This window comes from Leucopleurus acutus (assembly GCF_964270905.1).
Source record: "Leucopleurus acutus genome assembly, chromosome: X".
NCBI classification, from domain to species: Eukaryota; Metazoa; Chordata; class Mammalia; order Artiodactyla; family Delphinidae; genus Leucopleurus; species Leucopleurus acutus.
This window is the reverse complement of record NC_139148.1, coordinates 62,219,982-62,246,320: the sequence shown is the minus strand read 5'-3', so window position 1 is coordinate 62,246,320 and position 26,339 is coordinate 62,219,982. Positions and strand designations below refer to the sequence as shown.

The 26,339-nt window shown below is 38.1% G+C and overlaps 1 protein-coding gene across 2 annotated transcripts in view; it reads left to right on the top strand.

The window, feature by feature from the left end:
* Nucleotides 1-4,107: 4,107 nt before the first annotated feature.
* Nucleotides 4,108-26,339, top strand: part of PHKA1 (phosphorylase kinase regulatory subunit alpha 1) — a 130,676-nt gene continuing 108,444 nt past the window's right edge. For both annotated transcript variants that reach the window (XM_082864921.1, XM_082864922.1), the window contains exons 1-5: nt 4,108-4,489; nt 5,225-5,383; nt 11,707-11,754; nt 13,782-13,950; nt 23,003-23,085. In XM_082864921.1, the coding sequence (XP_082721047.1) occupies nt 4,412-4,489; nt 5,225-5,383; nt 11,707-11,754; nt 13,782-13,950; nt 23,003-23,085 (537 nt within the window). In that variant the 5' untranslated portion in view covers nt 4,108-4,411. The remainder of the gene's footprint in view (nt 4,490-5,224; nt 5,384-11,706; nt 11,755-13,781; nt 13,951-23,002; nt 23,086-26,339) is intronic.

Genomic DNA, 26,339 nt, shown 5'->3' with positions numbered 1-26,339 from the left:
TTGAGGGCAGGAAGGCTTTATCAATTTCTTAGGGCTGCCATAACAAATTACCACAAACTGGGTGGTTTAAAACAACAGAAATTTATTCTCTCACAATCTGGAAGCCAGAAGTCCAATATCAAGGTGTCAGCAAGGTTAGTTCCTTCTGGAGGCTCTGAGGGAGAAGCTAGTCCATGCTTTTCTCCTGGCTTCTTGTGGCTGTGGGCAATCCTTGGCGTTCCTTGGTTTGTAAATGCATCACTTCCATCTCTGCCTCTGTCTTCACATGGCCTTCTCCTCCCTATGTGTCTCCTTTTCTTAGAAGGACACGTATCACTGGATTTAGGGCTCAGTAGGAAAATCCAGCATGATCTCATCTCCAGATCCTTAATTACATCTGCACAGGCCCTGTTCCCAAATAAGGTCTCATTCACAAGTTCTGGGTAAACATATCTTTTGTTGGGCCAACATGCAACCTACTACATAGGCCTTCTAAAATAAGACAAAAAGGAAGACTCATAAATTTGACTTCATTAAAAACTATATGAATGAAAAGATACCATAAATAATGTTAATAGAAAACCACTTATGGGAAAACGTTTGGATTTCTTTTTTTTTTTAAGTTAAATTACAGATTATGTAGTTTTTTAAAAAATCCTATAAATCAATAAGAAAAACAGTCCAATAGAGAAATGACGACGTATATAAAGTTGTTACCCAGAAGAAATAAAATAAAATAAACAAATATTACATAAATTAAATAAGATAAACATAAAAAGATGCTCAATGACATTAGTATTCAGATAAATTAGGCTTAAGGTAAGATACCATTTTTGTACCCATCAGATTGCTCAAAATTAAGGTTTAATAATATCATGTATTGGTAAGGATGGGGAAAATGGAGACTTTCATATACTACTGGTTGGTGCAGATAATTTAAATGTGTTTTTGGATATATCAAAAATTTAAATGCGTATTTCCAAAACACCTGTTTGCATTCACAAGCAGACATACATGTATGTTCACTGAAGTATTTTCAAGAGTTCTAACCTGGAAACAAAGTGAATGTTCATCAACAGAGGAATGCCTACATAAACCACAATATATGAAGTAGATCTCTATGTAATAACATGACTAGATCTTCATGACATAATTTTGGATGAATAAGGCACTCTGCACAACAGTAGGTACAGCATAATATTGTTTGCATTAAAAGAATACGCAGAAAACAACAATATTTTATATGTATTGCTGTGTGTGTGTGTGTGTGTGTGTGTGTGTGTGTGTGTGTGTGTGTGTAAATTCATAGGGAAAAATCTGGAAGGATACAAACCAATCCTGTAACAGTGGTTACCTTTGGGGAGGGAGATAAAGGAGACTGTGATTATGGGTGACAGACATGGGGAACTTTAACCTTATCTATAATATTTAAATTATTTTCATAAAGAATGTGTTTATATATTACTTATACAATTTTTAAAAAATTTAAAGAGAGTGAATGGGAAACAACAGAAAGGAGACAGTGTGTGAACTCTTTTTTCAAGAAATGTAATAATAAAAGATTTATTATTAATAGTGAGAGAATAGCTAAGCAAACTGGAACATCTCCTAGAAGGAAGATTAATGTAGACATTAACATAAAATGCAAAACCATGGAAAACATTTATAAAATGTGAAGTTTAAAAAATTTTGGATTTTTGAAAATTAGTATGATTAAAACTTCCAGGTAATATAAGGGAGCAACAATAAAATATTCCCAGGAACTTGGAAATAAAATGTTATTCAAGAGTTAAACTATAAAATTAATGTATGGTGAATCAAATGGAAAAATCACCTTCAAGAAATATAATGGCTTCCAGACAAGCAAGATTTGACTATAATTTGGGTGGATAGTTTTGACATATCTAAAGCAAGAATGTGTCAGTGAACCATGGAAGCGTAGAAAAAGGAGACAGTGAAGTCCACATAGAGCAGACTTGTTAGTTACTTAATCTTAGGGTGCCTTAGCTTCTCCATCTCTAAAGCGTGGTTAATCATAGTATTTACTTCATAGGGTTATCGTATAAAACAAAATAGCACTTGGTAAGGACGGAGGCTTACACATTATTAAAGGAAGGGAATGTGGTGGTCAGGCCACTATACTCCAATACAAAATAAACTGTTACTGTTCTATTTCTCATCAACAACCAGCATCCTGGTTTTCACACATCAGTCTCTCATGAGTTAATCAGTATGAGTCAGCCTCCTGAGACTGACCAGTTCAGGGACACTGAGGAGATCAAGTTTCTGAGATGGAAAGGTCCAGCCTGGACTGAGGTTGAAAGCACCAAGGTAATGCCATCCAACAAGGCATCTTGGTAGCCAGCCAGTTAACCTTCCTTGGTGACACACTACCTTTGGCTTTTCTAATCTATTCATACTTCTGAATAACTTGCCAGGGAAGGTGGTCTATGCAGAAGGAATAAAAAGACTAGAAAAAATAAGCTAAAATATTAACAAGTGGTGTTTGTGAGAAGGAATTATGGGTGATTTGCTCTACTTTTCTATACTTTCCAAGTTTTCTTTAGTGAGCATATATTACTTTAATATTTTAAAAACATCTTTAAAGGATGATGAGGTGAAGAAAAAGAGAAGGCAGTAGCTTCAAGGGGCCAAGGGTAGAGTTAGGATCAGAGTAGGAGCAGGCAAGCACTCTTTCTTCCAAAATGAAGTAGCTTTCCCTGGAAAGACTTTTTCTCCCCATGTGTACCTGGGCCTTTAAGTAGCTTGTTATTTGCCAGTCATGGCATTTGCATAACCAGTGAATGCGATGGAAACCATTTGCTTGAGAATTCTAAATGTATCTCTGTATCTAACTATATCGCTGGCTGGCCGTTGAACCCAAAAGTCCCAGATCTGAGTTCTTGAGCATTCCCTCCCTCTTTCTTCATCATCATTACCAAATATTTGCTAGTCACCTCCTAGGTGCCTGACTTTATGCTAATTTAGGCGGGGGTGAGTGTGGGTTGGAACGGAGGGAGCTTACGAGGAGAGACTATACTCCAATATGAAATAAAAATTAAATTGAAAAAAAGATAAACGAAAATGCAAAATCACTGTGGCCTAGGTGAGGTGGCTAGGGAAGGCTTAGAATCACAGATTTTCCGAGTTGGACCTGAAAGGTCAATCGGTCTAGTTCTCTTACCCCGCGATTCAGAGAGCAGGTGGTACTCAAACCTTGACTTGAAAGACGTGCAGGGTTTGGATCGACTGAGATCAAGATGTGGGGGTTGGGGCAGTAAACAAAGGGAGCAAAGGCCCTGGGGCCAGGACACCTAGCGGGGTGTGGTCCGATTACCCTGCGGCCAGTGATCAGCTTTACCTACAGGTTTCCTTTCTAGCTTCCCTTTCTGCCTTTATTTTCAGCTGAGTCTTTGTTGCCTCAGTCTTGTGACCTACGTACGCACGAGGGAGCCTTCCAAAGCCGTTATACAATCTCCTCCAGCTCCTCTCCGGCCAAGGCTGCCCTGAGCACCGCTCCCTCCCAGCCCAGTTCCCGCTTGGGGCACTCGCTTCCTCAAAGCACACCACTGCCCTCCTTCCCAAGCGCGCCGATTCGCCACTTTCTGAGGAATAAAGTATTTACCTTAGGGAGTTGTTTCTTGTTTGGTTTGGATCGGAGTAAGGAGTTGAATCTGAGCTTTGAGTCAAAAGGATAAAATACAATAAAGACCCGGAAATTCCAATTCTTTAGACCTTGAATGCAAACGATCGTTCTTTCCTTTTAGGTTTGAAGTTACCATAAGTTCCTAAAACTAGTCCGGCAGAAGAAACAGCCTCCCTAACATCCTGTGTCCACAGCAAGTGTGGACAACTGAAATAGTCATTTGAGGTGTTTCGAAAATAACCCCCTGATAGCACATTGCCTACGGTGACACATTCTCGTCCCCGGGGCGGGCTGGGTCGCCGGGGGCGGGGCGAGTCCCCAGGCGCCGAGCGCAGCTGCTGGGACACCCGGCGTCAGCCCCGCCTCCGGCTTGCGTCTCGTGGTAGGTGGAGGCGGCCCCGCGGCCTGTGACCTGCAGCTGCCGGCGGCCACGCTGGAGGCTGCGGGCCGAGGTTGTCTTCGGTCTCTGGGAGTGGAGCAGAGGATGCAGGAGGCACCCGCGGAGACCGGACGGGCTTAAGAGAGACGGCGAGCGGCGCCGGAGGCACTCCAGCTGGGCTCTAGAGCGCGGGAGGCTCGGGCGCGCGCGGGGCTGTGGTGGCCGCGGACGCCGCCTTGGCCGGGACAGCCGGCCCCAGGCCCGAGCGGTGGTAGGACTGTGCCCGGGCCTGGTACTCGGGCTTCCCACAGCGAGGGTGGGGCTGCGTTGGAGCCTCCTTTCTTGGAAAATCGTGGGCCCCTGTGGTACTGCGGCCGTCTCTCTGAGGGGATTGGAAACGGAGCGCGATGAGGAGCCGGAGTAACTCGGGGGTCCGGCTTGACGGCTATGCTAGGCTGGTGCATCAGACCATACTGTGCCATCAGGTAAGTGATGGGGTGTCGCTTGTGATCACCGAGGATGCGCAGTGTGATAACCTGGACGGAGACCCTGGGTGAACCTGTGTGTGTGTGTGAGGGGGGTGTATTGCAGGTTCTCCCACCCCCTAGCTGGGGAGGCCGTGAAGGACCCTGAAGAAAGGTGTTGGGCCAGGAACAGAACCAGAGTCAGGCACCATTAGCCACGAGTCCTGAGTCAGAGCTTCTGAGTCCCCCCTCCCAACCCTCCGCGTCCCCCAAACCACTGCTGGGTTCCAGGGGCTGGAGTTGTAAGATGTGTCGAAGCTTGTTTATCAACACCGCCCCCGGCCCCTCCGCAGGCTTGGGAGTCGTTTCCTTCCCCTCCTCTGAAGGAAAAAGAGGTAGAACTTTTAGCCATCTTAAGACTAGACTGTTGTGAAGATCTGAAGTACCGTGTATATACTCTTCATTATAGTTTTTCTAATCTTTTAATGCTGATTTTTCGTTGGTAGTTCATTCTTTCTAAAACACCTCCTTTCTTTTAAGAATTCCCACATTTCAGACTTGTAAGGCTTCAGCCAGCTCTTTCCCTTTATTCAAGATAGCATTTGCTTGCACTTGGTCAGAAGAGGAGATTTTAAAACTCAGGAGTGGGGACATAGAAGAAAGACCAAAGTCCCTCAGTACCCATTTGATAGATTCTGTTTCCTCATATTAACACCCTATGGTTACCTGCCTGTCCCCTTTTTCTTGTCCTTACAGAATCCAGTGACTGGCTTGCTTCCAGCCAGCTATGATCAGAAAGATGCCTGGGTCCGGGATAATGTGTACAGCATCTTGGCTGTGTGGGGTTTGGGGCTGGCCTATCGGAAGAATGCAGACCGGGATGAGGATAAGGCAAAGGCCTATGAACTGGAGCAGGTACTCAATAAAAATACAGAGAGCTCTGGAACTGGGAGGAGGAGGAAGGAAATGTAGTCCACAGGAGCTAAGACAGATATGTTTTGCCTCTCACTCTTTCTTCACCTTGCTGAAATTGCATTCCATAAAGCTTTCCTGTATTGTACGGAGTTTTTTTTTTTTTTTGCAGTGGAAACATGAAACTTGCTGATTCAGGGGGAGAGGACACAGTCTGTTCTGTTACAGTGGAAAATCCTATCCTCAGATCTTTGCTAAAATTTGTAATCCTTTTTCCAAGTAAATGTATTTTGTAGTCTCCAGCATATTTATTCTAATTGAGAAGAATTTTTGGCGGCAGGTATCTACCATTTTACTTCTTTTTTGAAAATGATAGGTGGTATTTATATGAGGGTAACTGATATAAATTAGCAGACCTTCCCAACTAGACACAAGTAAAAGACATTATTTGTTGATTTTTATACCTAGGCCACTGTTTCAGAGTCTGTTGTGTGTCCTCCCCCTGCCCCATACCCACCCTCACCCCTTGCGGCAAAATAAGGTCAGAGTCAACAGATGCCTTTAAGCCAACTTTTAAGGCCCTCCCCTCAGTAAAGAAGTATCCTCTATAGAACTGTTTAGACACAGGATGCTACGTCCTCTTGAATGACCAAGAAATTAATATTCTGGGCTACATGAGACTCTTAATGTTAAGGTACTCTGCCGTCAGTTGTAAGGTGTATGTGAATTCTTTTACATTAGTGGAAAAGATTCTCTCCACACCAGCCATTTTCTCAAGTGGTCTCCCTCAGCTTAGGCAATCTGAGCTCCAGTCTTCATCTATAAATCAGAATATTGAGATTTGGTTATTTTTAAGGGCACCAACATATTGTGGGGTTATAGTCCTTGGCAGCAGGAAAGTTTCACTGTGTTGTCCTCTGCAACAGCAGGTGTTTCTTATTCCCTCAAGCCATAATTAAGAGGTACTTAGGTCCACCAGAAAAAAATTGTTGGAGTGTTTGCTCTAGCCCAGGAAGTACAGATCATAACCATTGTGACATACATAACCATTGTGAGAATTTGGAAAATATAGAGGAGTGTTAAAAAAAATCATCTGTAATCTTACTCCCCTCCCTTATCCTATGTCCTACTCTAATGTTTTGCTATTTTGATCTCAGTATTTTGTTTGTCTTCTTTTGATAGAAATTGATATTGGTGGAACAATACCCAAGATTTTATACCCAGTATGATTTAACAAATTTCTTTTTCAACACTGTTAGAAGAAATCTGTGTCTCCTTGTTGATCAGTCATTCTGCAGAGTTCACATTTTTCCTTATGTGGCCCAGGAAGAAAGAATGTAACAGAGGAAGAGGGGAAAAATGAACAGAAAATTGTTCATTCTAAAATTCTAATGTTTCATTAAATAATTTTTCACACAGCATAAAAATATTTTCCATACCACCTCAGTAATAACCTTGGGATGTCTCAAAAACATTATGGCAATAGGAAACATCTTCAAAAAACACACACATTTCCCTGGGAATTCTAAAATTTCTACCAACTTTCATTATAAATTAAAACAGATTGTATTATTAAGTCTCATTAATTTTCTTCTCAAATTTGACTTAGTTAATTCAGACTAGGGATCAGAGAACCATCTCTGTAAAGGCCAGATTGTAAATACTTTTGGCATTGTGGGTCATGTGTGATCTCTACGCAACTACTCAGGTCTTCCGCTACTATGTAAAAGCAGCCAGAGATGATACATAAATGAATGAGTGTGGTTATGTTCCAGTAAGTTCTTTTTTTTTTTTTTAATCAGTAAGTTCTATTTACAAAAACACACCGTGAGCTAGATTTGTCCCCACTCTACACGAATGATTCTAAACTCTGGCTGTGCGTTGGAATGATTTGAGAAGCTTTTAACAATTACCCTTACTGGACCTCACCCTAGAACAATTTAGATAAATCTCTGTAAGTGGAGCCCCAGGAGCATCAATATTAAAAAAAAAAAACTGCTCTAGTAATTCTAAAGTGCAGCCAGAGATAATCACTGATCTATGGCTAATAAGTGAGCATAGGTGAAATCAAATAGAATAAATTCATAGATTAAATTCCTACCTACTGTGAGCTTTCCATTACTGTGTAGATTTTCCCAAACCATTGACTGTTAATCATTTCTACCCTTCCTTCCAACTCTCAACTAGATTTCTCTCTGAGAAATAATGTCAGAGAACTAAAGAGAATTCTGGATGAAGAGGGGACAAGGGTTTAAGTGACTGTTCTATCCTAGGTTGAGAATAAAAGTATGCACGTACATGTTTTTACAAATGCCCTTTCTCTTAGTCACACCCATAAAAATAAATAGACACACAAATAGAGATAGCTCTTTGGCTGCCCCCAGTTCCACTTCTTCCTCAGTTTTGTTCTTGTGTAGTCTCTCATCTTTTCTCGTGTCTTTAACTACTACCTTTATGAGAATGACTTCCAAAGCTTCATCTTTAACTCTGACCTCACTTCAGTTTCAAACCCAGATTTTCATTTGTCTTCTGATCAGTTGCACCTGAATATCTTGTGGCTCCTCAAAATCAGCAGGTCTGAAACCCCACCTTCCCTACTAAAAACAAACAAAATAGACTACTAAACAACAGCAACTCACCAAATGTCCCTTTTTTTCTTACTGGTGTCCTCATTCTACTAGTCACCTGGGCAACATTACTTAGAACATTTCCCATAGTGTGTTCCATGGAATACTAGATTAGCTAAGTTTGGAGCTATGTTAAACAGCAGGTTTCTTACTCTGTAATTTCTCAGAGCTTTTGATGTACTGATGTGCATTTTGAATCTAAGACGGGGGTGGATTTTACAGCCTTCCCAGAATTTCCTGGACTAGTGTTTTATTAAACAGTGTTTGAAAAGTGCTGCCCTTTTGGTGATTTTTGACTTGTCCCTTTTGCCTTTTGATACATCAGACCAAAGTCTGTTAATTCTTATAATTTTTCTCGAATCCATCCCTTCCTTTCTATTCCCTTCTGCCTCAACCCTAGTCTAAACCCTGATCACTTAGTGAAAGGGTTTAGACTTTAAGTTAAAACAACACTTAAATTATGTATTTTCATTCTCAGCAATCTTTTTGTAGTTCTCATTTCCCTACAAGTAAAATCCAAATGTTTTGGATTGGTAGACAAGGCTCTTTAGGGTTTGGTCCTAGGCTGCTTTTTCAATATCATATCATGCTGTTCCCCTGCATTCTACCCCCAGTTCCAACCAGGTTGGTGTCTTCATTACTTCTCTAACAGTACCTTGATAAAAATACCTGACATTTGTGTAAAGACTTTTCATTGTACTGTATACTTTCCCATAATTACTAGTATTTTATTCCTGTAACACCCTATGAATTAGGTATTATTTTCCCCAATTTACAGGTGAAGGGATTGACAGAAGGAGATGAAGTTGGAATTTGGTGGTGTCATGAATACTACCTGGGTCTTATGACTTCAGATTCAGTCTTTTTGAATATTTCCTCCTCCATGGAAGCCATAGACATTCCCACCTCCAAATCATTTTATGAGCTGTTTCTTCCACCTGTGAAGCCTGCCATCAATCCCACTTTTTCTGTGGTTCCTGACCTCATAGACCTCTCAGTTTCACAGTGATCACTTCTTTCTCAGGACTGCTTTCTTGGAACTTCTAGATTACTTATGGTCTATGCCATTCAACACGTTCAGTTTTTCATTTAGCAAATTTTGTGTAATTGTTATGTGCCAAGCCCTACAATAGGTATAAAAAATAAAATGGGACAAAATGTTTATATTTAAACCTCAACTTTTAATTTTTTTAAATTTTAAGCTTACAGAAAAGTTTTAGGAATAGTAAAATGAACATATTTGCATGTACTCTTTATCTAGATTCACTAGTTGTTAACATTTTGTCATATTTGCATCCTCTCTATAAACATGTTCCCCCCCAGGCACACAGGTTTTTTGGTAAGCCATTTGAGAGTTACTTGCAGGCATGGAATATATATTTTTAAAAACACAATCTGCTTATTTAGTCCATTGGCTTAAAGGTCTATTTCTGAATCTGGTCTCTGCCCCTTTTTCTTAAGGAGTTCATAGGGTGATAGGGGAGACAGATATATATAAACATAGTTACAATGCATTAAGACAGATACTGTAGGTACCGTATTTAGGAGATAAGTACAAAGTTTTGTGGGAACACACAGGCAGGAAAGTCTAATTTCCCTTGAACAAGACAAGGAAGGGTTCATAGAGGAGTTGGGTTTTAAAGGATAACCAGGAATTGTTAGGTAGACTGTATTTGTAGTTTAGTGGGGTTTTTTTCATTCTTTCTTTCCTTTTTTTGTAGTTTAGTGTTTTTAAAAAACATATCTGTTCTGTCTCCCTTTTCTTTATGTTTTACAAAGCCTGGTAGAGTGCTTTGCATATGTTAGACGCTCATATGTATCTGATTGTAAATATATCTGGAGAGAGAGACAGGTATTAATACTTACATGGCTATTGTTGTGTATAAATAGTTATATATCCTTATATGGTCAGTTCACAAACACATAGATCCGTATCCTCAAAAAAAAAGATAGATTAGAGGAGGGTATCACTTGGTGTGGTTAGAAGCCCTGGTGTATGTATAAACATGTATAATTAATGCCAACTAGTGCACCTGAATCAGGAAATGGGCAGTTTGGGGGAATACAAACTACAGATACTTCCCTTCATTCTTACCTCTCCGTGCTTCCTATTCATTTTATCCTGACTTGGAATTTGGAACTTGAGGCCAGAAATGGCTGACAGTGGCCATTCCAAGAGGACAAAAGTGGATGGCAATCAGGACTCCTCCACTGCATCTATAATCTCCCAGGTTTGCTGTTTAAAGAAAATGTAGATGGTAGTAGTAGGGCTGGGTGGTGAAGAGAGTTGAAAGGATGGGATAGAAATCTGTGAGTATGTGGTGACATGTAGAAGAGAATTCAGAATTGAATAAAGTCACCCCATAGAGTAAGAAGGCTGTGTTTAATGCTGTCTGTAACAGTATATTAAAGGATGGTCTCTTTCATTAGGATCAGAGTAATGATAGAGATTTTCTTGTAGGGGTTGCAGTAAGTTTCATTACTTTATAACAAATGCTTCATGCTTTAAAAGGTGACAAGATCATGCACTGCCTGTTTGTTCTGTCGAGAGCACTCTCACTCCCTCTTTATTTCTTCCCTTGATCTGTAAGGGGAGGGGACCATCTGTAGACAGAAATTACTTAAAGAAAGGAAGTCTCCCAAGGAAACACTTTATTTTTCCCTCAGTAAAAGATTTCATAAAGCATTAGAACATAATTTAATAGGTACTTATCCTTGTCCTGCCTACTGCTTGTAGTCCCATTTGAATATTTTGAAGGAATAACAGAATGGTGCAGCTCCCAAGTAGATTAGTTTTCAGAGGTGTCCTGAAGCCACCTCTGAGGCAGCATTCCCTGGAGTAACCTGGCTGTATTTCTTCTGGACTGTGAAACAGAAAGCTTAGAGAAATGGAGAAGCTGTTTGGTGCTATATTCTTCCAAAACATATTGCCTACCCATCCCAGTGTTGACGGGCTCTTCTAGTGTCATGTAGTATAACAAGTATACTGTTACTATACTATATTATAATTAAATATACTTATTATATTATTACTGTATGCATTATACTAACTAATATAGTACATTGTTATAACTGGTAATCAAAATTTTGGAGTGTTATGATTAGAAAACTACTTAGAAATTGTCAAGTCCTAGTAAGGGAAATAGTGATGACTTGAGACTTAAGTTTGTGGCTTTTTTTTTCAGGGAAAGAGGGTTGAGTTGCACTAACAATTCCCCTTTACAGTTATTCTGAATTGAAGTTCATTTATTCTTTAGGGAAAATGTCCAGATAAATATTTCTGTGGACTCTTGAAGATAAGTCTTGGCTAGTTCAGAAAAAAATAAAAGTGATGATGCTGGCTTTTCTAGGACATAGGATATATTTTAAATATTCTCATAGCTTTATGATTTTTGAGCTGACTTGCCCATTTTTTTCCAGGTGGAATGTCCTCTAATAGGATAGTTGACTTAGTTTTACATAAGCCTGTTGGAGCTTGGATTTTTTTTTTTAACTTGAAGGAGTCACCAGCTGCAGCTTTTAGTTCCACTTTTAGCTGCAGTCTTCTCTTCTGTGTACCTATAAAGTAAATGCCATGTAAATAGGAACCCAGGATAAGGTTACTTGTTCTCAAAAGATCATGTACCAACTGCAGTTGCTGAGTAAGTGTTCCTGCATCTAGTGATGTTTATAACAGCTTGTTTCCATTTATTTCTGCAGAGTGTAGTGAAGCTGATGAGGGGACTGCTGCACTGCATGATCAGACAGGTATGGCATTGTTAACATCACCCTCTCCAATAAAACCACATTGTAATATATATATATATATATATATGGCTTATATGTTTTTCAGTTTCACAAATAGTACATACTAATTTTAGAAAATCTGTAGAATTGAGGAGGGAAAGGTCAACCATGATCTCACCACCCAGTTACCACTGAAGTATTACCTTCCAGTCTTTTCCCCCCTCTACAAATGATTTTTTTATATACTTCATCATTACTGTACATGCAATTATGTATATTGAGTAAAGGATGATACAGGTCTATAAGTTCTCTTCTGAAGCCCTTGGGACCAGATAAATTTTATAATTCAGAATTTTTCAGATTTTAAAAGGTAGTGCAGTGCACATACCATATATTATGTTATGCCCTCAGCAAGTCCAGACATCACCCTATCATCAAAAACATTAATCTCTCTATAGGAAAGCATGCATTTTTACAATAAGTGGAATAAATAAAAGCTACAAATAGCCCCAAGTCAGTTTGAATCAGGTATTGCCACCAAATGAATTTTGGTACAAAACTTAGGGAGAAAAACCTTTTGGAAGTGTTTTAGATTTTAGGGTTGGAGATAAGGGGCCAAGGACTTACATCTTCTAGCATTAATATGCATTTTCCTGATCTTGAGTGAAGTTGAGCATCCTTTCATGTGTGGGTTGAAAATTTGTATTTCCTCTTCTATTAATTGCCTGTTAGGTCCTTTGCCTCTTTTTCTCTTGGGCTGTCTCTTTCTTGCTTATTTGAGGAGTTACTGTCCATGATGGATATTAATCCTTTGTCACATGTACTACAAATATTTTTTAGCTGTCTCTGGTTTATCTTTTGGGTTTGTTTATGATATTTTTTCCACTCAAACGTGTTTTACTAAAAGAAAAAGTATTTTACTTTTATCCTAGGAGATCTTTACACATGTTGTGCACTTTGACTCAGAATTGATTTTTGAGCCCAAGATTACATTTTATTAGAAGGAGAAATTGAGGCCCAGATTAATAAAATGACCATCCTGAGGCACACAACAAGTCTAAAGTAAAAAGAAATCAACTCTAGACTTCTGAACTTGATCAGTGATCTCTAGTCCGGTAGGAACTATCTCACAGCCATCATTTTTTTTTCCTTCTTTGCTACTTTTTAATTTTTTTGTATTTTAGATATTTGCATTTTCCACCTTACCAAATAGGTTTAAAGTCACTAATTTCTTGAACCATATTTAAAGGTATGATAGTTACTATCATATAGCAGATGCACACATGATCAAATTGAAGTTTCAGGAAATAAGTCTTTCATTTGTCCCTTGCACAGTGTTTCATTTCTGACCTTGGTTTCAGCTTTCTTTCACATCTTTTCTTTGTCATTCCATGGGTCTCTCCCTAGCTCCTTTCATTACTCCTTCAAAATATATCCTCTTCCCTCAAAATTCCTACCTCTGTTTCAGGAACAAATGTATCTTTTTTTTTTTTTTTTTTGTGGTACGCGGGCCTCTCACTGTTGTGGCCTCTCCCGTTGTGGAGCACAGGCTCTGGACGCACAGGTTAAGCGGCCATGGCTCACGGGCCCAGCCGCTCCACGGCATGTGGGATCTTCCCAGACCGGGGCACAAACCCGTGTCCCCTGCATCGGCAGGCGGACTCTCAACCACTGCGCCACCAGGGAAGCCCAAATGTATCTTTTTTAACAACTCAGTTATCTCTTACTAAGCTGTTGTCACCTCTCCACACCTCAGTTTTTATCTACAAAGTGGGAAAACAACCATCTGAAGAGTGAAAGAGAGGTAATGAATAGGAAATAGCTGGTTTTGATGGATATTATTTTCTAATTAAATTGCTTAAATTGAAAAACAGCAAGAGCAGACTTTCCTAATTGTATAAGTGTAGGGAAAAAGAGGTAAATGCATTTTAAATACTCACAATTGCCTGAAGACCAAATGGAATGATATGTATCAGATTACTACCAAAGTATGGCATATGGGTTGATTTTTCTGCATAGCCTTCTTTTACTGTTTTTGTTTTCTTCAGGTGGATAAAGTAGAATCCTTCAAGTATAGTCAGAGTACCAAGGATAGCCTCCATGCCAAGTACAACACCAAAACCTGTGCCACTGTAGTGGGTGATGATCAGTGGGGACACCTGCAGCTGGATGCTACCTCTCTGTACCTGCTCTTCCTAGCGCAAATGACTGCCTCAGGTCAGTACAAGGACAGAAGTACTGGGAACGACTGCAGTGTGGAGCACTTGTCCTGGCACACGTGGCTTCTCCAAAGGTGTTGGCCAGCAAACAACATAGCTGTTTACATTACTTAAAGATACACATTGGAAACATAATATTTTGCAAATTTTATACAGAGAAACAACTAGCTAAGGTAGTTAGTGTTCTTTTACGTTGAGAAACAAGTCTGGAGTACTAAGTAATATATATTTTTAATTGAGAACTGAGAAATCTGGGGTAGATTTTCTTTAGACAGGTATTTTTATCTTTTATTAATCCTCAGATGCTATAACATGGGAAAGAAGGACTATTGCTTATTCCCATACTGTGCACTGACAGGCCTATAGTTAGTGTCAACATCACCTGCTTTGTACTTTGTACTGCTCTTTATGAGTATATTATAAACAAGGCATCTGTTTACAGGCATCTAAATTATATTAAGGGAATTAACTTAGGAATCAGAATTCAGTGTTTTTTATTATTGAATAACACACCCTTTTCAGATGGTTTTGTTAATTGCTTTAGATGTTTTACCTGAAAAGGAAATTATGAGAACCAGCGTAATTCCCTTTTATTTCTCCTAAATTGGGGAGGACTATGAATCTGATTACATTCAGTTTATAAATTAAACAGGACTTTGCCAGATCTTCCTGAATAGATACCTATACTTCTCACAATACCACATTTTTGACATTTCAATTTCTTTATCTTTCTATCTAATTACAGAGCTCCTTGGTACTAAAGGCATTCAGGGTCAGAATACTCTTCTCCTTTTCTTGCAGAAATAAATACTTGGTGATAAAGCCTCCCTTTTTTTCTTTCCTCTAGAACAACACACATCTCAGAGGCTGAATAACCTTTTCTTAAAATTATAATGTCTATTCACATACTTCTTTCTTTTGGAGGGGAGATTCCTCCCTGAATAAATATATTTTTTAGGTTTTATTTGTTTAAATAGAATGGCAACTATAACTCCGTTTCTAATATTCTTCTAATACCAACTCTAGAGTGCTTTTCTACAAAGCAGTGTCTAAATATCCCTTGTGGTTTTTCATTTTGAGCCCAGAAGGGAAGCCGAAATATACTAAGGAGGCTTATAAGAGACATATTCATTCAACAAAAGTTTGTTGATTCCTGACTTAACATTTGATTTTCAACCCCATGAGCTGACTTTGATAGGTACTCGGAATAGGGTTGATATTTGATCAGGCCTTTGAGGAATAAGTTAGAATAAGTAGAAATTCACAAGTCAGAAAAGGGAAGGGAATAGCGTGACTATAGCACAGAAGTTTGAAAGATACTGGCCACCAAGGTAAGGCTAGGTGTCTTCTATGGTTAGAGTGCAAGATATTCAATAGGTCTGGAAAAATGGCAAAAGATGGAGCTGGAAAGTTGGGACTAACTGTTTAAGGGCTTGTGTACCATGCTAAGTAGTTTGGAGTTTAGTCTATAGTCAGTAGAGAGCCACTCAAGATAAATAATCAAGAAAGTTTCAAATGATTCACTCCAATAGCAGGAGGATAGATTGGATGGGGGAGTTAAAAGTTTAGTAAAATACTTTAGGCAAGAAATGATGCAGAACTTATGTAAGGCGGTTGCCTTGAGGATGAAAAGGATAGCTGTGAGAGATAATTGAGAGGTAGAATGTGAAAGATCTTCACGGAAAATTTAGCAATTCTCTGAACATTTTTGAATTCTTAAAAATTTCAACCTTGGTTAACAGAGGCTTAGACAGAAGCTGATTGCCACTTATAGGATAGTGGCAGAGAAGCTCCACAGACCCTCTCCCCAGCAAAATAGCCATAAATGGTGAAATTTAATTTTATAAAACCGACCATTTAAAGTCACTGGAAATTGTCCTAAGGGCACACAGCAAGTGGAAAAACATTTATTCAAGGAAATCTAAATCTTAACAGTGAGAGAGTATGGCATTTGGGCCACAACTATTCCCTCCCCTGCCCCAAGGTCACCATGACAGAAGCACTACTTGAAGTGGTTGTAGCCAGGAGTACAAGGCTCCCTCTCCCCTCAGCTCCCAGTCTAGGGCTATGATATCTCCCTGAGAGAGGTAGGTTGCCAGCATTTCTCACCATCCCCAGCTCTGTGTTGCAGAAGTTCTAGTCTAGCCAAGAATAATTAAGAGGTTTGGAACTCCCTTCCTACCCCCCAGTCCCACTCATGGAGTGGAAGCTTAATCCCAGGCAGAGCAGGCCAAGAATAATAGGCCTGGCCCACCTTTCTAGTAGCATGGATGATGGGGCTGGCCATAAGAACAGAAAGCTCCATAGCTTCTCCCAAGAGAACTGACTTTATCTGGAACAGAGTGTGGGAAAGTTCAAGCCTAAGGGCACTCAAAAACAATTGAAGATTTTGGTTCTAAGAAATTGAGAGGAGGCTGATAACTCAATAATAAGAGCAGCAAGCTAACCCATAGACTAGCTAGAAGTCTTAACAGAGAACCAAGGAAAGAGAGAGCTAAAAACAGCCCTCCTAGGGTTAGAACAAATTTCAAAGACTGGCATCAAAGACCACCTGAAATGGGGCCTGAATTTAATTGAATGAGATTGTGGAGCAATTTATGCCTTGGGGCATTGTACAATATAATAGAACAATCAGCTGGCAATTAGTGGAGATTAACATCTGGGAAAGATACCAACAGAGGCAGATATTTAATGGATCACAAAAAGATACAGTCGCTAAAGCTAAAACCACTGTCTTCCTGGGGTGACAGTGTACATGTCCAAAGCAGCACCCTCTGAAGAACAACTTCAGAGGCTGCATACTATGGGGAAAATAAATTTCACCAAAATAATCCAAGTCACTAAACAAATAAACAGGTAAACAAAAAACAAGTCCCGTAGGGGAGCGTATCAATATCTATAGATTACTACAACATATTATCTATAATATCCAGTTTTCAGCAAAAATTTATGAGACGTGCAAAGAAACACGAAAGCCTGAGCCAACACAAGAAAAAAAGCAGGTAACAGAAGCTGCCTTTGAGAGGAAGCATATGTTGAACTTAGGAAACAAAGACTTCAAAGCAGTTACTATAAAAGTGTCCAGAAAGCTAAAGGACACCATGCTTAAAGAAGTAAAGGAATATATGATGATTGTATTTCGTCAAATAGAGAATATCACTAAAGAGATAAAAATGAAGCAAATGGAAAGTTGAAAATGAAAGATTCACTAGGGAGACTCATAGATTTGAGCTGGCAGAGGAGAAGATCAGCATACTTGAAGATAGATCAACAGAGATTATGCAGTCTGAAGAATAAGAAAAAATAATAAAGAAAAATGAATAAAACCCCAGAGAAATGTAGGACACCAACTTGTGTAATAAGAGTACCAGAGGAGAGTAAGGACCAGAAAATATTTTTAAAGAAATAATGGCTAAAAACATCCCAAATTTGATGAAAAACATTAATCTACATATCTAAGAAGCTCAAAGATCTCCAGGTAGGATAAACAGAGATTCATACCCAGAAACATCATAGAAAAAATGTTAAAAGCCAAAAACAAACATCTTGAAAGCACTATGAGCAAAATTACTTGTTATGTATAAGGGAATCCAAATAAGATTATCAACTGTCTTCTCATCAGAAAAAAAGTGGAGCCCAGAAGGCAGTGGAATGATATATTCAAAGGGCTGAGAAAAGGACCTGTCAACCAAGAATCTTATATCCAGCAAAACTCTCTCTCAAAAACAAATTGAGATGAAGACATTCCCAGATAAACAAACAGTGACAGAATTTGTTGCTAATAGACCTACCTTACAAGAAATACTAAAAGAAGTTCTTTATACTAAAATCAGAGGACTGCAGACAGTAATTGGAATACACACACACAAAGAGATCACTGGTAAAAATGATTATAAAATATGATATAATTGCATATTTCTTCTTTCTTAACTGACCTAAAAATCAATTGTATAAAACAATATACTTGTATTGTTGGACTTATAGCATATAAAAATGTAAATTGATAATATCAGAACTAAGGACGTGGGTGGGAGCAAAGCTATATTGAATTAAGGAAATGATACCACATGGTAACTCAAATCCACAGGAACAAATGAGAGAATCAGAAATATTAAATTAGAAAGACATCCTGTGTTCATGGATCAGAAGACTTACTGTTAAGATAGCAACATTTCCCAAACTGATCTATAGATTCATTGCAATTTCTGTGAAAATCCCAGCTGTCTTCTTTGCAGAAATTGACAAGCTGTTCCTAAAATGTATATGAAAATCCAAAGGACCCAGAATGGCCCAAACAACTTAGAAAAAGAACAAAGTTGGAGGACTCACACTTTCTGATTTCAAAACTTAACTTGCAAATACTGTGATGCTGGCATAAGGATAAACATATAGAATAACAGAATAGAATTGAGAGTCAAGAAATAAACCATCACATTATGGTTAGTTGATTTTTGACAAGGGTGCCAAGATAATTCAATGGGGAAAGAATGGTCTTGTCAACAAATTATGCTGGGAAAACCAGATATCCACATGCAAAAGAATGAAATCTGACTTCTTCCTCCAACATAGACAAAAACTAACTCAAAATGAATCATAGTCTTAAATGTAAGAAGGAAAACTGTAAAAAGATCTCAATCCTCTGAGTCTTCTATAACAGAATACTGCAGAATGGGTGGCTTAAACAGCAGAAATTTATTTTGTCAAAGTTCTGGAGGGTAGAAGTCCAAGATCAAGGTGTCAGCAGGGCTGGTTTCAGATGAACCCTCTCGCCTGTCTTCATATGGCCTTTTCTCTGTGTGTGTGCATTCCTGAGGTCTCTTGTAATAAGGATACCATTCCCTATTGTATAAGGACCCCACCCTTATGACCTCATTTAAAATGAATTGCCTCTTTAAAGGCCTTATCTCCAAATACAGTCACATTGGGGGTTAGGGCTTCAACATGTGAATTTGGGGGGAACAAATTCGAGTTTATAACAAACACTTAGAGGAACATATAGGAGTAAACCTTCCTGACGTTGGGTTAGACAAGGCCCTATTAGATATGACACCAAAAGCATAAGCAACTAAAGAAAAAATAAATTGGAATTTATCAACTTAAGATAAACTTTTGTTTTTCAACTTTTGTGCTTCAAAGGGCCCCTGTAAGAAAGTAAAAAAAAGCAGCCCACAATATGATAGAAAATATTTGCAAATCATACATCTGATAAGAAATTTGTATCTAGAATATATAAAGAACTCTCACAACTCAATAATAAAAAGATAACCTAATTTGAAATGGGCCAAGAATATGAATTGACATTTCTCCAAAGATATTCACGTGGCCATTAAGTACATGAAAAAATGCTAAACATCATAAGTCACTAGGGAAATGCAGATGCAAACCATAATGAGATACCATGTCACACCCTCTGGGATGGCTATAATCAAAAAAACAGAAAATAACAAGTGTTTCTGAGGATATGAAGAAATTGGAAGCTTCATACACTGCTGATGGGAATGTAAAATAGTACAGCCATTTTGTAAAACAGTCTGGCAGTTCTCACAAGGTTAAACAGAGTTACCATATGATCTAGCAGTTTCACTCTTAGGTATATACTCAAGAGAAATGAAAACATGTTCACTCAAAAGCTTGTGCACATACATGAATGTTCATAGCAGCATTGTTTATAATAGCCAAAAAAATGGAAGCAACCTAAATGTCCCTCAACTAACTACTCATTGGATAAATAAAATGTGATATATCTGTACAATGGAATATTTTTTAGCAATAAAAAGAAATGAAGTACTGATATGTGCTACAACATGGATGAACCTTGAAAACATGCTAAGTGGAAGAACCCAGACATAATATGTCACATATTGTATGATTGCATTTATATGAATATCTATTAAGGCAAATCTATAGAGACATAAAGAAGATTAGTAATTGCTCGGCAAGAGGTGGGGTAGGGGAACGATGGGACAAGTGTTGAAGGGAAATGGGGAGTGATGCTACAGATACAGGGTTTCTTTGGGGAGTGATGAAAATGTTCTAAAATTGACTGTGGTGATGGTTGCAGAACTCTGCATACCCTAAAAACCATTGAATTATGTACTTGAAATGGGTGAATTGCATGGTATGTGAGTTATATCTCAATATTGTTTTTAAAAATAAGGGAGAGAAAGGCTAAATTTTAGGTGAGTGCAAGTCAGTGTGTGGAGTAGAACACTGAGTCAGCCTCATTTCTCGAGCCCTACATATTTTAGTATGCTTTATACAGCACTGCCATCTTTAGCCTTACCCAAGCCTACTTCATTTAACCTGTGTGTCTCACCTCCGCATCCTCTGTTCTACAAGCAACACCTTGGCTCCATAGAAGGGACAGGAACCACAGGTCCTACATGTATGGCTTTGCTTCAAGAGACAGGTCCCTCTCCTGTGGTTGACAGGGTTGTTTAAGATCATTCAATAAGTAATTATTGAACATCTACTATTCAATATTGTTTAATACCACTCACATTAGTATGTGAGATACTTTTAGGGGCTATGTGAGATACTTTTGGGGACTTACAAATGTAAATAAAATTCCTTCAAATTCAGGTAAAGATTTATCTATGGTACAAGTAAAAAATAAGTTCATAAGAGTAAGAAAAATAAAATTCTGTGAAGCACCAAAGAGGGGAATCAATGAGAGCATCATAAGAGGAGATAGCATTTGAGCTTGGCCTTGAAAGAACAGTTAGGATTTCAAGATGTGGAGAAAGCCGTGTAAACAGAATATCATGAGCAAAGGGACAAATGGTAGACATATGGCATTTATATGGTATAGTGACTAGTTAGCTGTGACACAAGCCTAAGAGATGGACAAAACCAGTTTCACACCTACTGCCTTCTCTCAATCTCTGTTCAAGCACCTTGGCACACAAAGGTGACAAGATAAAGCTATGAAGCTGATGTCCAATATTACTCCCTCTCTTTTCTTTTTTCCTCTCTATCCAAGAAATTAAGGTAGGTCATTACTGCTGCAAGAAAGACCCTTTGCTGCTGATGCTGCCCTGTGCTGTGGTTGCTGTTTTGACAGAGGCACGGATCAGGAGGAGTTTGCAATCTGATGATCTGAATCATATAGTCCTTTTTAATTATAAAGTTAGAGTTCTGTGATTTAACATATTTGTCAATAGATCAAAGATTTAAATGCAAAAAAAGAAACGGAAAGTACTAGAAACATTCATGGGATAAAGCTTTTTAATAAAAGCTTCTGAGAAGAAAAATATACTGTAAACAAAATCAAAGTTCAAACAAACTAGGAAAAATACTTGTAACACATATGATGGGCAAAATTCTAATTTCCTTAATATTTATTAATATATTAATAACAGAAGGACCAGCAATTCAATAGAAATTGGTGAAGGACATGAAAAAACAAACAGTTCATAGGAAAAGAAATAGAGTTGGCTTATAAACATAAGAAAAGACAACCTTACTCAAAATAAAAAAGCTACAAATTAAAGTGCAAGGAAATTCTATTTCTCATCCATTAGAATGGTAAAGATCAGAAACTTTTATTAAAGCCTGTGTTTACAAAATGTGTTGGAAAAAGGCAGGCAGCGCTAGTTGGTATGTAAACTGTGGAACTTCTTTGCAGAATAACTTGGTGATGATCATCAACATTTAATTGTACATGTGGTGAAGTATTTAGAGAGAAATGTACCCATATTTGAAGCTTACTTTGAAATGTATCAAAAAATAAGGTGGACTGTTGCATGGATATACATGTGATTAAAAAGTACAGTAAAATGTTAGTGGTTGAGTCCAGATGGTATGTAAAATCTACAGGTGCCATGTAAAATTCTTTTATTTTTTTGTCTGAAAATATTCAAAATAAAATGTTGGGGAAAATGCATAAATCTGTGACTCAGCAGTTAAGAATTTACCTTGATATACTGGTGCATGTACACAAAGATGTAAATACACAGATATTCATTGCAGCATTGATTGTAGTGATAAAAGATTAGATACAACCTAAATGTCTTTCAATAGGGAACAGGTTACATGAATAGCCATTCAGTGGAATGCTATGTAGCCATTAAAAAAATGAGGCAGATATATTTAAACTTGTCTCCAAGTTATATATGAAAAAGGCAAGGTGCAGCATAGTATACTACTCTTTGTATAATTTTTGTATATGCATAATGTATCTCTGAAAGGATACGGAGGAAACTGGTAAGACTGGTTTCTCCCAGAGAGGAGATTTGGCAGGGTGGGAGTGATGTGATTCTGGGTGGGGGAAAAACTTTCACTGTGTAATTGTTGGTATTTCCCTTGATGGCAGGGGAGGGGAAAGAAGTTAGTTTTTAAACAAAAATGGATCATATTGTGCATATTTGGAAGCAGTATAGCATCTTGGTTGGGAACTCAGTCTCTGAAGTGAAACAGAAGTTGATAGTCAATTGAGTCCTGGTTCCACTATTTATTAGTTACATGACTTGAGGCAAATGTTTAACTTCTCTAAGCCTCAGGCAGAAAACAGAGGTACCCACCTCTTAGGGTTGTTTTGAAAATTGAATGTATGATTCATGCAAAACATTTTATTTATAAGCCCTATCTTTATATAGCTTATATTTAGAATAATTATCATTTTTACTCCCCAAAATATGGTTTTGAGTTCTTAAAATCATAATCTTTATCTACTTCTTAGTATTTAGACTCCCTCCAAGTCTTCTTTGAAATATTTGTCTTTCTTTTTCCAGATGCCTAGGTTTGTATATTTAAACACAGCACAAATTAGTTACCTGTAGAATTAGGAGTCTGATACTTTCCATTAAAGCCTACAAATAACAATTAAAATTCTTTCATGTTAAAATATGGTGGTATCTTACTTAGTTGAAGAGTAGCCTAGGACTGATTTGTGGTGTTATTTTTATGCTTTAGGAATCAAAGTGTCTCCCATTATTCCTAAGCGGGAGTGGGATTATTTGGTATAGGGGGGTCAGTTAGTCACTGTGGCTGCCTGTAAAGCCTGTAGTGATAATTGACTAGCTCTATATCTTTATTCTCTTTTTCCTCAGGACTTCATATCATCCACAGCCTAGATGAAGTTAATTTCATACAGAACCTTGTGTTTTACATCGAAGCTGCATATAAAACTGCTGTAAGTACTCATTTTGGAATGAATTATAAACATGTGATGTTCTTAAAATACTGAACAACCTAATCCTTCTCTTAATGCTGCCCCTCATAGTGAACCAATCTATAACGCTTCTGGCAGAAATTGCCTTCAGCCTCTTTACTAAGCTCTGTCGTCCTGTTTGCCTTTCCCCAAGGGATTTACAGAGGCAGGAGGGTCAAGGTGCAATGCTTTCATTCCTTTCAAACTCTGTAATACTTCATGGTATGTATTGGGCAATCTGGGGCTAAATTGTGGTCTTATTTTAATGTTTGTGGTTAATGGGAGCAAGATGGCTAAGGAGTATTATGGGTCAGTTAGCTACTTAGAAGTAAAATTTAGTCATGTATTTAATATCATCTGTAGACATTGATTCAGTGCTTACTATACAAAAATAGTTACTCTTTCTTATGACTACATATGAGGTAGGTTTTTATTGTCATAATATATTTAACATCTCTCTCAGGGTTTGCTGTTCTTCATTGCATGATGTTCATTGTATTGAAAATGGCTGTGTCATAAGTAGTCCAGTTTTTTTTTTAGCTGTTTAGTTGTTTTAGTTTGGTTAGTTGTTTTTTAGTTGTTACAGATGTGAGGATAAATCTGCAACCTGTCAATCCATATTTACCAGAAGGATAATTCTAACATAGACATATCTGATGCAGACAGACATTATTTGTTGATGGATTGCTTTGTTTTCTGATGCCATAGGCCTGCTGTGATCCAGGGTAAAAGCCAGTGTTCTCTGACCTCTCTGTTGCAGCCAAGGGTTGCAGCAGTAGAATTAATGATATTTGTGCCTTCTCATACTCTAATCTTTGCTGCACAGACTAGTGTAGAGCTGGGTTTAGGGGCAGATGAGACTCACCATGGGATAAATATGGCTTACCTTTCTGAAGCTCCATCTTTTGACTCAAAGATTTGATATTAAAAGTAATTTAAGGTAAATACCAAAATAAATATAGGTGTGTGTGCATGTGTGTGCACGCACATACATGTGTGCACATGGGTATTTCCAAGTTCTGTTCAATGAGAGGGCCTAGAAGCCTGACACCACAGTGGCAATGAGGACCAGCATCCAAGTCTTGAATGTAACTATCATTCTCTAATAAAAGAAACCAGGATTCCTTGTAGAATTGGTTGATTCCAGGGCTGGGGCAGGGAAAATACGAGATGAGACTGTATTTGGGTATCTTATAGTGACAAAAAGTGAGGAAGTGTTCAGAAAAATGGAGCATGTCAAAAGGGCACAGGAGCCAACCTAGAAGAACTCCCAGTGGCCAGAGCTGGAACAATTTGAGCAAAATAAATAATGATAACATTTTATTACAACCCAGAGAATAACCTAAATATCTATAAGTTCATACTGATGTAAATAAATAGCTGAGTAAATAAATGAGGGAGAAAGGATAACTCTTCCTTAGAGAAGAATTGCAGTTAATGAGTGTAGAGGTAATGAAGGAACTAGAAAATCACCATTGAAATCACCACTGTAATAATTGTCGCAGGCACAATTCACTGATGGATGCTAAATTAGTGGGTGGATGTTTGAGGAGAAACAAGATATTTGCACAATCGTAAAGTATCTCTCTGAAGATAATTATTAATTACAGGCACACCTCATTTCACTGTGCTTCCTTCACTCTATTGCACTTCACAGTTAATTGTGTTTTTTTACAAATTGAAGGTTTTTGACAACCCTATGTCAAGCAAGTCTATTGGTGCGATTTTTCCAACAGCATTTGCTCATTTCATGTCTCTGTGTCACATTCTGGTAATTCTTGCAGTGTGTCAAACCCTCTGCCAGCAAAGAGATTATGACTTGCTGAAGTCTCAGATAATGGTTAGCATTTTTTAGCAACAAGGTATTTTTAAATTAAGGTATGTGCATTGTTTTTTAGACATGATACTATTGCACACTTAATAGACTATAGTATAGTGTAAACCTAACTTTTATATGCACTGGGAAAGCAAAAAAATCATGTGACTTGCTTTATTGCAGTATTCACTTTATTGCTGTGGTCTGGAACTGAACCCACAATATCTCTGAGGTATGCTTGTAAGTAGTATAGTAATACAATAGTATAATAGAAAAATAGTAACAGTAGAACGGAGAAACTCTGCAGACACCACCTTAACCAAGTCATTAAGGTTAACATCACCAGTAATGACATCAACATCGTATACCTCTGATACGATGTGCTAAGAAGGAGCATAATGTTTGTAGTATTCTAGTATTCTTGCCAAAAATGCATAACCTCAATCTAATCAAGAGAAGACATCAAGCAAACCCAAACTGAGGGAAATCTATAAAATATATGACCACTAATCTTCAGGAAGTATCAAGGTCATGAAAGATAAGGCTTGAGAAACTAACTGATTGGAAGAGACTTAAGGAGGCATGACAAATGCAGCATGGTATTCTGGATTGGATCCTGGAATACATAGAAAGGTCGGACTTCCATGGCAGTCCAGTGGTTAAGACCTCACCTTCCAATGCAGGGAGTGCGGGTTCGATCCCTGGTCGGGGCGCTAAGATCCCACGTGCCTTGCGGCCAAAAAACCAAAACATAAAACAGAAGCAATATTGTAGCAAATTCAATAAAGACTTTAAAAATGGTCCACATCAAAAAAAATCTAAAAAAAAAAAGGCTATTAGTGGGGGAAAAAACGGTGAAATCCTAGTAAAGTCCATAATTTGGTTACTAGTATTTTACTAATGTAAATTTCTTCACTTTGACAATTGTACTATGGTTATGTCAGGTATTAACATTAGGGGAAGCTGAGTGAAAGGTGTATGGGAACTCACTGCTATTTTTGCAACTTCTCTGTAAATCTAAAGTTATTTGGAAATGAAAGGTTTTTAAAAAGTAATTTTAAATGTTATCTTTGTATTATCGAGGGGCCGTATAGAACTATGGTTAAGAATGTAGGCTTTGGAGCACTTAGACTCTAATCCTAGCTCTGTTATTCATTAGCTATGTGACCTTGGGTGAGTCACTTGACCTCTCTTTGTACCTCAGTTTCATCATCTATAAAATGTAAAGATTAAGGAAGAAACTGTAATAGTGTAAAGTACATAGGTAAGTGCATGGTACATTGTCAGTGCCAATAGAGAGTAAAATTAGACTGGATGTTTATGATAAAATATTTGGATGATGTTTAGACTCTGTCTCCTAGACCCCCTAGGTGTCTGCTTTGATGAAAAATTTTGAGAAGCACCTCTTTAGATGAACTAA